This window comes from Leptonychotes weddellii, chromosome 15 (assembly GCF_054177405.1).
Source record: "Leptonychotes weddellii isolate Sample4059 chromosome 15, ASM5417740v2, whole genome shotgun sequence".
In the NCBI taxonomy this organism is placed as follows: domain Eukaryota; kingdom Metazoa; phylum Chordata; class Mammalia; order Carnivora; family Phocidae; genus Leptonychotes; species Leptonychotes weddellii.
Window position 1 is genome coordinate 46280640 of NC_138383.1, and position 12955 is coordinate 46293594.

Below are 12955 nucleotides of genomic sequence, written 5' to 3' on the forward strand. Positions count from 1 at the left end.
ACCATGGTGCTCGATCCCATGACCCTGAGACCATGACCTGAGCTGAAATCAAGAGTCAGACACCCAACTGACTGAGCCACCCTGGCACCCCTATCATTTTCTTTTTGGTGCTTTTCCTTTAGTACATTCATGGTATCTCTCCACTGTGTCCAGTTTGCATAGCTCCCTGCGAGAAGTCTGCTGTCATTTCTCTCTTTGCTCCTTTGCATATTCTCCACCCCCACTCCCGCCTTGCCCCTCATCCCGCCTGCTTTACCCTTGGGTTTCACCAACTTCATCATGAGGTACCTTTACATAGTTTTCATTAGGTCTGTTCTGCATGGGGCATGTTGAGCTTCTTGTGCCCGTGGATTTATATATATATATATTTTTTAAAGATTTTATTTATTTATTTGACAGAGAGTGTTAGTGAGAGCAGGAACAGAAGCAGGGGGAGTGGGAGAGGGAGAAGCAGGCTTCCCGCCGAGCAGGGAGCCCTATGTGGGGCTCGATCCCAGGACCCTGGGATCATGACCTGAGCTGAAGGCAGACGCTTAATGACTGAGCCACCCAGGCGCCCCGGATTTATAGTTTTTGACAGATCTGCAAAACCATGGCCCTTATTTAAGTTTTTTTTTTTTGACCCTCCCTCTCACCTCCATCTTCCTGGGACTCCAGTTACATGTGTTAGACCACTAGATATTATCTCACAGGTCCCTGATGTGTTTACTTTTTTTCAGTATTTTTTTCTTTTTCCCTCACTTTGGGTAGTTTCTTTTGCTATGTTTTCATCAGCTGTAAATCTTCCAAAGGTCTCATTTTTCATTCGACTATTGCATTTTCCATCTCTGTACGTTCTGTTTATAGGTTCCATTTGTACGTCATCATGTTCGTATTTTCTTCTGTCTCCTTCAACAGACACAGCAAACTCAGGATTGTGTCCTAACCTCCCTGCCTGCGAATTCCATCATCCTTGCCATTTTTGGTGCCATTTCAACTGATCCACTCTTCTCCTGGATATGGGTCATATATTACATGCCTGTAATTAGTTTAGTGCATGTCAGACACTATGAATTTTACATTTTTGAGTGCTGGATTTTGTTGTATTCCTTTAAATAGTGCTGGAAAGAATTTTTTTTTAAAGATTTTATTTATTTATTTATTTGACAGAGAGTGCAAGCAGGGGGAGCATCAGAGGGAGGGGGAGAAGCAGGCTCCCCGCTGAGCAGGAAGCCCCACGCGGGGCTCGATCCCAGAACCCTGGGACCATGACCCGAGCCAAAGGCAGATGCCCAATGACTGAGCCACCTAGGCACCCCGGGAAAGAATTTTTTTGCCTGCAGTTAATTTACTTGAACTCAGTGGATCTGTTGGCAGCTTGGATTTCATCTTTGCTGTTGGGGGAGTATAGACCAGCTTTCAGTCTTAGTCTGGGTTCAATTTAGTCCTTTTACTAAGTTGATACCCTTCTGAGAATCTTCCCTGAAACTTTGTTTTTTTGTTTTTTGTTTTAATTTCTCTGTATGCCAGCTAGTGGGAACTATTCCCAGCTCTGTGGGAGCTCTGAGGATTGTTCTCTCTGCTCCTATGTCATGGTTCCTCCCCAGCCTTGGGTAGTTTTTTTCTCACTCATGTACAGAGCAGTAGCCAGCCAGTGTCTTGGGGGTCCCTCTGCGGATATCTGAGGCTTTTTGTCTGGGCAGCTCCCTGCCATAAGCACTCTGCCCTACAAACCCCATTACCTTGGCCTTTATGACCTCTGCTCTGTGTGTCCTCAGTTCAGTGGAAGTGTGGGGCTCTTTCCCGAACAGTAGCCCGATTCCCATAGTAAGCCTGAACAACGAAGGGATCGCCTTTCTTCTTCCCTTTCTGCCAAGTATCACAGTCGTGTCATACACATTTGTCCGAACCCCTGGAATGTACACCATCAAGAGTGAGCCCCAATGTAAACTATGGACTGTGGGTGATTGTGGTAAGTTAGTGTAGGCTCCTCAGTTGTAACAAGTGGACCACTCTGCTGGGAGACGCAGATAGTGGGGCAGGCTCTGTGGGGGGTAGGGAGTATGTGGAAAATCTCTCTTATGTTCCTCTTGATTTTGCTGTGAACCTAAAAACGGCTCTAAAAAAATGAAATCTTAAAAAAAAAAAAAGCCATACTTAATTTTTAACAGCATTTGGACATCTGAATTCATTTTGATAGAGGAACATAAAATGTGTAACTTGGCTTTCTTAAAAATTTCTCACATCCGCTTAAAATATGATGTTAATTCATTCTGACCACGATTTTGCATTTGCTAATTGAATGTGGGAGTGACAGACTTCAAGAATGTGCTGTCTGAGGTTTTGCCAGTTTGAGAGTGAAGAACAATTCCAGAAAAGAGGAAACCATTCACCTTGTAGTTGGTTTCTGAAGTCAGTATTCCCGTGACCTTGAGCCAAGTAGGAATGACTCATTTTCATTGTAGGGCTGAGAAGAAATGAGAGAATCCCACCGCAGATTCACTAAGTGTAAGTTTCATCCCTTTCTTAGGAGAAGACTTTAGGACAGCATTTCCCGAAAGCTGTTCAGGAAAACATGTTTCTTGGGCTATTGCCAGATTGGTGGAGGCTGGGGTGGGCAGACAGGAAATTTCTGTGGCCAAGCTGTGGACAAGTGGGCCCTTCTTAAAGACTCAGCTATACCATCCTACAGAAACCTGTTTACATTTGTTCAAGCCCAATTTTCTCAAATTCCTCCTGCCTGGATCCTCTGTAACACTGATTAATATCTGTACTTGCAGGTCAAGAGTCAGCTAGAAGAAAACTTACCGAGAAAACACTGAATCCCTGTCTTAGGAACTTGCTGCATTTCAGGGTCCTCTGACTTGCTTGCTGCATGTCAGTATGGCAGGTGAATCTAGAACTAAAGGCTGGGGTCAGTGGGGAGCCCTTATCATAGATACAAAGGCTAGCTGGCTGTGACCTTAACCACTTTATTCATCCCTATAAAGGCATAGTTTCATAATCTTGAGTAAAAACCTTATTTTTCCTACAGGTCTTCATTCTTTGAAGTCAGTGAGCTATTATTAGTGGTTTTTTTTTTTAATAAAAAAGCTCAGATTCCTAGACTGCAATCCATACCTAAGGACTCCAACCTCCAGAGGGCCAGTAACGTCCATTTGGAAAGTGCACCCCTGATGGGTCTGAAGCAGCTGGTGCCCTGGGCTCACAAGGGGGTCAGCAACACCCATGTCCTCCTCCTCGAGGGACTGCAGGCTGCACCCTGTCCTGACGGTCAGTTCCTATCTGCTTTTTCTTCCCTATGAAAATGGTCTTTGCAACCAGCTTTCATTTTTCTGGAGCAGGGGAGGGGATGGGGAGGGCAGTGGGAATGATACGGGCCGTGCCCCTCATCTTCCAGACTGAGGGTGACCACAGTCCATCCAGCTGGGTCTTCTGACAGAGTGCTGGAAAACCTGAAGGCATGTGGGCCAGGGCGGCTGTCTGGTGAGTGGTGACTGTAAGCCGTCCACGGGTCAAAGCAAGGCTGGAGTAGTTCTCCAAGTCAGCAAGCTGGACTTCAAGTTTGAGCATCCTTCACGTATTTAGAAACAGATTTTGTGAATTAGCCACCGGAAGCTTGGGGAAAAAAATAGTCTGATGGCCTTAAACATCTGAATAATCAAGAACGATTCCCGGGGCACCTGGGTGGCTCAGTCGGCTAAGTGTCTGACTTCAGTTCAGGTCATGATCTTGGGGTCCTGTGATTGAGCAGCGGGGAGTCTGCTTGTCGCTCTCTCTCTGCCTCTCCCCCTGCTTGTGCTCTTTTCATATATGGCCTTTATTATGTTGAGGTAGGGTTCCTGTAACCCTACTTTGTGGAGGGTTTTTTTTTTGTTTTTTTTTTAAATCATGAATGGATGTTGTACTTTGTCAAGTGCTTTTTCTGCATGTATTGAAACGATCATGTGGTTTTTATCCTCTCTCTTATTTATGTGATGTGTCATGTTGATTGATTTGTGAATGTTGAACAACTCCACCTCAGGGATAAATCACACTTGATTGTGGTGAATAATTTATTTAATGCATAGTTGGATTCAGTATTCTAGTATTTTGTTGAGAATTTTTGCAACTGTGTTCATCAGAGATATTGGCCTATAGTTCTGTTTTTATGTAGTGTCTTTACTCTGGTTTTGGTATCAGGGTAATGCCAGCCAAATAGAGTGAATTTGGAGGTTTTCCTTCCTCTTCTATTTTTTGGAATAGTTTGAGAATAGGTATTAACTCTTCTTTAATGTTTGGTAGAATTCACCTGTGAAGCCATCTGGTCTTTTGTGTTTTGGGGAGTTTTTTGATTAGTGATTCAATTTCATTGCTGGTAATTGGTCTGTTCAAATTTTCTATTTCTTCCTGATTCAGTTTTGGGGGGTTATATATACTTCTAGGAATTTATCCATTACTTCTAGGTTGTCCAGTTTGTTGGCATATAATCTTTCATAATCTCTAACAATCCTTTGTATTACTGCAGTGTTGGTTTTTATTTCTTGTCTTTAATTTCTGATTTTTTTGAGCCCCTTCTCTCTCTCTCTCTCAAGAGCGAGCGTGATGAGTGGGCTGGGGAGGAGGAGAGGGAGAGAGAAAGAGTCTTGGCATGGAGCCTGATGTGGGGCTCGATCCCATGACCCTGAGATCATGACCTGAGCTCAAATCAAGAGTTGGATGCTTGGGATGCCTGGGTGGCTCAGTTGGTTAAGCGTCTGCCTTCAGCTCGGGTTGTGATCCTGGGGTCCTGGGATTGAGTCCCATGTCAGGCTCCATGCTCAGCAGGGAGCCTGTTTCTCCCTCTGCCTCTCCCCACTGCTCCTATTCTCTCTTTCTCTGACAAACAAATAAATAAAATCTTTAAAAAAAAAAAAAAAGAGTTGGATGCTCAACCGACTGAGCCACCCAGGCACCCCCACCTCTCTCTTTCTTAAATGAGTCTGCTAAAGGTTTATCAATTTTGTTGATCTTTTAAAAAAAAACCCAGCTCCAGATTTCATTGATCTGTTCTCTTGTTTTTTGCTTTGTTTTTAGTTTCTATTTCATTTCTCCTCTAATCTTTATTTCCTTCTTTCTACTGATTTACGCTCCTTTAGATGTAAGGATAGATTGTTTGAGATGTTTCTTGCTTCTTGAGGTAGGCCTGTATTGCTATAAACTTCCCACTTTGAATTGGTTTTGCTGCATTCCAGAGCTTTTGGATTGTTTGTGTTTTCATTTTCATTTGTCTCCATGTAATTTTTTTTAAAGATTTTATTTATTTATTTGAGAGAGAGAGAGTGCAAACGCATGAGCAGGGGGAGGGGTGGAAAGAGAAGCAGACTCCACACTGAACAGGGAGCCTGATGTGGGGCTCGATCCCAGGACCCTGAGATCATGACCTGAGCTGAAGGCAGATGCTTAACCAACTGAGCCACCCAGGCACCCCTGTCTCCATGTATTTTTTGACTTCTTTGATTTCTTGGTTGACCAATTCATTGTTTAGTAGCATGTTATTTAACCTCCATGTGTTCTTTCCAGATTTTTTCTTGTGGTCGTTTTTTTTGTAGTGTTGCGGTGTAGTTTTGTAGTGTTGTAGTCAGAAAAGATGCATGGTGTATGACTTCAATCTTTCTGAATTTGCTGAGATTTGTTTTGCGGCCTAATACGTAATCTATCCTGGAGAATGTTCCATGTGCATTTGAAAAGAATGTGTATTCTGTTGTTTTAGGATGGAATGTTCTGAATATATCTGTTAAATCCATCTGCTCCAATGTGTCATTCAAAGCCACGGTTTCCTTGTTGACTTTCTGTTTGGATGATCTCTCCATTGATGTAAGTGGGGAGTTAAAGACCCATACTATTATTTTATTACTGTTGATTACTTTCTTTATTATTAACTGTTTTAAGTATTTGGGTGCCCCCACGTTGAGTGCATAAATATTTACAATTGTTGGGGCGCCTGAGTGGCTCAGTCAGTTAAGCGTCTCCCTTCGGCTCAGGTCATGATCCCAGGGTCCTGGGGTCGAGCCCCACATCGGGCTCCCTGCTCCCCTGCTGTGTGCTTGCTTGCTCCCTCTCTAACTAATAAAATCTTTAAAAAATATTTACAATTGTTGTATCTTCTTGTTGGATCGACCCTTTATGATTATGAAGTGTCCTTCTTTGTCTCTTGTTAGTCTGTTTCAAAGTCTAATTTGTCTAAGTATTGCTACCCCACCTTTCTTTTCACATCCATTTTCAGGATAAATGCTTCTCCATCCCTTCGTTTTCATTCTGCATCTGTCTTTAAGTCTGAAATTAGTCTCTTGTAGGCAGCAAATAGATGGGTCTTATTTTCTTATTTATTCTGTCACTCTATGTCTTTTGATCGGAGGGCTTAGTCCATTTATATTCAAAGAATTATTCATAGGTATGTATGTATTTATTGCCATTTTGTTACTTATTTTATGGTTGCATTTATATTCTCTGTTCCTTTCTTCCCTTGCTCTCTCACTGTAAGTTTCTTTAGTTACCTGTTTGGATTCTTTCTCTTTATTTTTCGCATATCTATTACTGGGTTTTGACTTGAAGTTACCATTAGGTTGGTGTATAACATCTTCTGCATATAGCAGTCTATAGGAAATTGATGGTTGCTTAAGTTTGAAATCTAGAAGCACTAAATTTGGGCGCCTGGGTGGCTCAGTTGGTTAAGCGACTGCCTTCGGCTCAGGTCATGATCCTGGAGTCCCGGGATCGAGTCCCACATCAGGCTCCCTGCTCAGCAGGGAGTCTGCTTCTCCCTCTGACCCTCCTCCCTCTCATGCTCTCTGTCTCTCATTCTCTTTCTCGCAAATAAATAAAATCTTAAAAAAAAAATTAAAAAAAAAAAAGTTTTAGAAGCACTAAATTTTTACTCCTTTGTCCCCCATAATTTAGGTATGTGGTGTCATACTTTATATCCTTTTATCTTGTGAATCCCTTGAACAATTTTTATAAACACAGGTAATTTTACTGCCTTTGTGCTTCCTCCTTTTCTTAGTCCTGATTATGGTCCTTCCTTTCTACCGAAAGAGTCCCCTTTAACATTTCTTGTAAGGCTGGTTTAGTGGTGACGAATTCCTTTTTGTCTGGAAAACTCTCTCTCTCTCTCTTTCAGTTCTGAATAACAGACTTACTGAAGAGTATTCTTGGCTGCAGATTTTTTCCTTTCAGCCCGTTGAATATATCATGTCACTGTCTTCTGGTCTGCAAAGTTCTTGCTGAAAAATCCACTCATAGCCTTATGGGGTTTCCCTTATATATAACTTCTTTTTTTTGCTGCTTTAAAAATTCTCTTTATCACTACTTTTTGTTGTGTGTCTTGGTGTGGACCTTCTTGGGTTGATTTTGTTGGAATTTCTGTTTTCTTCCCCAGATTCAGAAAGTTTTCAGCTATTATTTCTTCAAATAATTTTTCTGCCCCCTTTTCTCTCTCTCCTCCTTTTGGGAGCCCTACCTTCTTGAATGTTATTATGCTTGATGGTGTCGCTGAATTCCCTAAGTCTTTTCACATTTTGCGTAATTTTTTTCTCTCACCTGCTCAGCTCGATGACTTTCCGTTACCCTGTGTTCTGGTTCATTAATTCATTCCTCTACTTCTTCCCTCCTGCTATTTATTCCCTCTAGGGTATTTTTAATGTCATTTATTGTGTTCTTCATCTCTGATTAGTTCTTTTTTATCTTATCGGTAAGGGTCTCACTGATGTCCTCCATTTTTTTCTCAAGTCCAGTGAGTATCTTTGATCATTACTTTAAATTCTCTATCAGGCATATGACTTGTATCCGTTTCGCTTAGGTCTCTTGCTGTGGTTTTGTCCTGTTCTTTCATTTGGGACATAGTCCTCTGTGTCTTCATTTTATCTGTTTGTGTCTGTTTCTCGGTGTTAGGAATGTCAGCTGCATCTCCTGCTTTTGAAAATAGTGCCCTGTTTGCCGGAACCTAGCGCTTCAGGGGTGTCTCCTGTGTGACACGTGTGCCTTCCTGTTGGGGCTGAGCCACTCTTTCCTTCAGTCCAGTCGTCTGCAGTGGCTTTCTTCACCTGTTGTGGGCAGGGTTTGGTCCATGTCCTGTTAGTGGGCCAGTCTGGGGCCCCGTGGGTTTGAGTTGAGTCAGACTCAGTTTGCCAGAGATGCAGTGGCAGCAAACTGCAGGGCGTTTTTCCTGTGTTGTCCCCTGAGCAGCTTTCATTGCTGGGTGGGGCTGCCGTCTGGCTGGTGCGCGCGCGCGCGCGCGTGTGGTGTGTCTGTGTGTGTGGTTGTTTCCCCCCCAGCCCCCACCCCCCAAGACAGAAGTCACTTTTGAACGGTGCTGGCCCAGACACGGAGCTGCCTGCACACCGCGAGCTTTGAGGTACCACTTCGGATGGGCTCTGGCCCGGAGTGTATGGAGGGGGGCAGATCCGTGACGCGTGCGGGGTGTGCAGCACTGGCAAGGTTTGTGCGTTGGTTCTCTAGGGAGGGGACCTGCCGCTGCCCTGGGGATTGAGGCCAGCTGGGTTGGAGGGGGTGGATCTGCAAAGTGTGTGAGCTGAGGAGGATGTGGTCTTAGCAAGGTTTGCACTGGGCTTCTGGAGGAGGGAACCCACAGCATCAGGCTGGAGGCATGGGGCGCAGTGGAAGCATGTGGTTCCCACAGGTGGTGGTGTGGTTACGCTGGAGGGCAGGGGAAGGGAAATGGCTCCTGGCAACTCCTTTGTTTGTTCCTGGAGGAGTTTCCCTAGCATCTCTGCCCCTGCAGACTTGCTCTGAGATCAGTAAATAACTCTCCCTCCCCTATGCCCCAGGCATTTTTCAAACCGCTGCTCTATGTTTGTTGTATCTGCACAGACCCTTCATTCATTGTGCTGCCTCCTTGAGGGCGGGGACTCAGGTTCCTCTTGGCCTCTGGCTCTCCCAGAGCTGAGCCTGCTGATCGGTACAATTCCAGGTGTTAAGTCACACTGGTCATACGAACTCATGTAATTTGGCTTCTCTGGTTTTCAGAGCCAGGTGTTATGGGGATTTGTCCTCCCTGTGAGGGCTCCCTTGTGTGATGGTCTGTTTCTCCCCTTCTGTGTCCGTAGCTGCCTGCCTCCCATGGACGGCCGCGGTTGCTGTAGCTCCCCACTGTGTCTTCACCCTTCCCACCCTCTTTGCTGTGGCCTCTTTACCTCTAGTTGTGGAGTCGGTTCTGCCAGTCATTTTCTGGGTTAGTTACAATGATGTGTTACCTTGTTGTATCTGTGGGCGAGGTGAGCTTAGGGTCCTCCTACTCCACCATCTTCCCAGCCTCTTTCCTAAATATGGTGTTTAATTTATGCTTACAGAACATCTCAATTTGGACTAGTCACATTTTAAGTGCTAACCTATCGTTGGCCGCTACTGTAGACAGCGAAGGTCTAGGAATTTAGCTTCTCCTAGAATTTATCTACCTAGGCAGAGGATTTTCTGGGCCCACTGCCATCAGTATATGGCCCTTTGAAGGTTATATACCTAGTTAATATATATATATATATACCTAGTTAATATAGAGAAAGAAAGTGGCCTTTAGGAGTGTTGTACATCAGGCTTTTGTGCATTTGGTTAGTGGGAGTCAGTACCTTTGACCAGTCAGCTTGGATACTCACAGAACCTGTCTTCATTGTGTAAGACTAGGAGCCAGATGTCTTACTGTGGTAAATTTCTCTGTGGGAACATGGTTATGATGAATTGACCTCTCTTCGGTGCCTACCCTATCTTCCTCTACCACTTTTGTGCGCTTTGAGCTCCTACAGTCCTTGAGCTTAGCATTACTGTGCCTCTCAGTTCAGCTGATACTTTGTGGGTGGTAGCCTTACGGTTTCCCATCCAGCCAATTATGACTGGATACAAATAAAAGTTTATCATAAATGCTAAGAGTATTGACTTCATGATTTTAAAAAGAAGTTAGTTAGACCTCTCCTGACTTTGGTGCCCTGTCTGGGCAGAGTGTTTGGGTTTGCCTGTCTGATGTGCTGGGTAGCGTGAGTCCCCTTGTGCACCACCTGACGCACTCCTGGAACTTGAAAGTGACTGTTCAGGAGAACTTCAGTCTGAATGTGTCAGACACTGCGCAGTGGGGCCATCCTGTGGACCCTCCCGCTCAGGTCACTCCCGTCTCTGCTGCCTTTCCTTTCTCTCTCCCCTAGACTTAAACACCCTCCCTTCCCTGAACTCGGCTGCCGTCCCCTCGTACGCTCCTTTTCCCATCTTTTCCCTCCACCTGCTTGTCTTAACACTGTGCTTCACAAACGGCCCATCACCAGAATCACCTGGCCACTGCTTAAAACGTAGCTGCAGAGGTGGGACTGGGACGTGTGCTGTGAGAAATCCCCCGGGGGGGCCCAACGGCCAGGCCACGAGACTGGGTTTAGATGACAGCATTTTAAAATGCCTGTTCTCCAGCTCCCAGAGGGACCAGGAGAGAAAGGCAAGCCACAGCTGTCCTGACTGCCTGTCCACTCACCTGAGTGGACCCTCTGCTCTGGCCAAAGCAGGTGACTCAGAGCAGGGTTAGGGCTCCTCTGCTGGCACGTTTGGAAGATTCTTCTCCTTGTCCCCGCTGTTGTACTCCCACCCTTTCTCCGCTGGTGCCTCCCCTGATGCCACAGACTTGTTTTTTTTCTTTCTTTTCCCACATCTCTCTGTGTGCCCTGTGTTATGATCTGCCTGCCTGCTCGTTCTTCCAAGGCCTCCTCCTGGAGAAGCCTTTCCCCCCTCCATCTCCCTGCGCCCTCCAGCGGGGAGTGCTCAGACCTGCCTGAGCTGCTCGTGGTCAGCTTTTCTTGAACTAGACTGAGAGCAAAGAGACACTTCCTCGCCTGGGGCCCCCTTCATCTGCGCCCAGGCATGCTCACGATTCACGCCACCCGACCACGGCCGCGGCTCTTGGACGAAAAATGCACGAATTGGAAGGCGGATGGGTAAATAGACTGTGCCAAGTGCATGGACTCCATAAGCTGAGAGTGCAGCAAACCTGCTCGAGGTCATTACTAGTGGACACCTGCTTACCGCGGTAATAGAGCTGCATAATGTGACCCGCCAAGTCCTTCTTTACATTTGAGATCGTCCTATGGAAGGTTGTATTTCATTTGATTACAGGCTGGCCCGTAATTTGGAAACATTACCAAATACTCTCTTCCCCATCCCTTTCTGTCCTTTCTCCTTACTTCCCTCCATGTATACGAGGGAGGAGAAAATTAACAGATTAAAAAAAAAAAAAGGCCCACTCACGTAGAATTTGCAGTCTTGTGCCACAGTTTCTAGGTGACTACTTGTGACAAAACACACAGTTGTTTCTCCCGCGCACACGTAACTCCGAGCTACAAAACTGGGTTCTCACCTTCCCTCTGTCTGGGGCTGCGGTTCTGTTAATGAACATGCCTCTGTATGCTGACAACAGTCCCCTTCCTCAGCCCCTGAGAGGCAGCAGGACCCCCCGTGTGCCTGTCACAGAGGTGCTTCTCTGTGAGGGTCCGGGCCAGGCCCCTGACGTAATTACCTCCTGGCACATCAGGTAAACGTGTTTAAGTAACTGGGGGTAGAAACAGACTCTTCCATTGCTCAAGAGAAATGCAGAGTTTGTGCAGTATCTTGGATCTTTCCTACAACCTTGGTGTTGTAAAAAGATGACCATCCTTTTCTTTGATGAGGCGATAATAATTATCAGCTAATACTTTGGGGGTATTTACTACACACTAAGGATTGTTCTAAACATTCGATGTAAATGAATTTATTTCATCCTTCCCCAAAGCCTTATGAAGTCAGACCATCATCCCTCTTACAGGTGAAGAAGCTGAGACACAGTGAGATCTAAGCCACTTTAAGGCCGCGAGCGAGGAAGTGACCCCGGGGCCGTCTAGTTCTAGAACCTCTACTTTTTTTCCAGTGCTCCTCTGCCCGCCCCCCCACGAAAGCAACTATGTCGGTAGAAGACACCAGGCTGTCAAAATTTTCGTCTAGCTTGCTCCTCAGAGTGTGGTCTTCTCGGGCAGCTCGCATATGCTGACTTCTAACTTCAGTACGGCTTCAGACTTTATAGAACTTTGGGTCTCAGCCTCCCTGTAGCCTGGCCGCTCCCACTTTCTGGGAGTGATGCCTTCTCGGGCATTCGGATTGCTCTAGGACAACTCTCCAGCTCCCAGGTCCCCGGTACCCCCTCCTCCCTCTCTCCCCCAGGGGGTCCAGCTGTGTCCTCTGGCCATGCCCCTTCCCACCAAGACCCCCCACCCCTTACCTTTAAGCCGAGGTCCAGCTCCCTCAGCGAGTGCCGGATCTCCCTGGTGAGGACGTTCATCCGCTCGCACTCCTGGAAGGTGACGACAACGTAGGGGGTGCGCTCCTCCACTTTGGCCAGCAGCTCTGGCATGTTGAACTCCTCTGTCACTCGCTCGAGGATTTCTTCCAGGAGGGCCTTGACCTGCCCCGCAATGGGAAACACAGGGTTAAGAAGGGCTTCTCACCCTCCAGGACTCCATTCCCCTGTGACACGGAGGTAAAGATGCCAGTCGCCCACCCACGGGCTGACCAGCTGGAGAAGAGAACATAGGTGCTTTTCTAAGAATCGGGAGTTGGGAAAACCCAGAGGCTGACCTGGTTAGCGGAGGGGCTCAAACTGGAAAGGCATAGGATAGCCCAGGGTGGTCATTTGGGGCCACAGGAAGCTGGAGTGATGAATATATATAAATTCACACTCTCCATTCTGAGTTTCCATGAGGCTGCACTGCACTTTCTGTCCTTGGGTCCTGGAAGAAGCATCCCCATCTATCATGTCAACCTCCTCCCAGGCCCACGATTCCTTTCACCACACAAACTGTCAGCCAATTAGACCAGGGGAGCTGGAACCACCAGGGTGTCTCTCCTGGAAAATGGGAACTGAAGCACTGAGATCCTGGGTTATTCAGGGGCAAGCACTTGGAGGCTGAGTCTGGCATTTTGAAGTAAATGAGTAAGGCCAGGA

General features: G+C 46.2%; 1 protein-coding gene across 1 annotated transcript in view; it reads right to left on the minus strand.

Annotated features, from left to right (window-relative positions):
- The window catches only part of LOC102738374 (dynein axonemal heavy chain 9-like), a 241092-nt gene that overhangs the window by 20130 nt on the left and 208007 nt on the right, over nucleotides 1-12955 (minus strand). The window contains exon 39 of the mRNA XM_081806003.1: nucleotides 12233-12415. Coding sequence (XP_081662129.1) covers nucleotides 12233-12415 — 183 coding nt within the window. The remainder of the gene's footprint in view (nucleotides 1-12232; nucleotides 12416-12955) is intronic.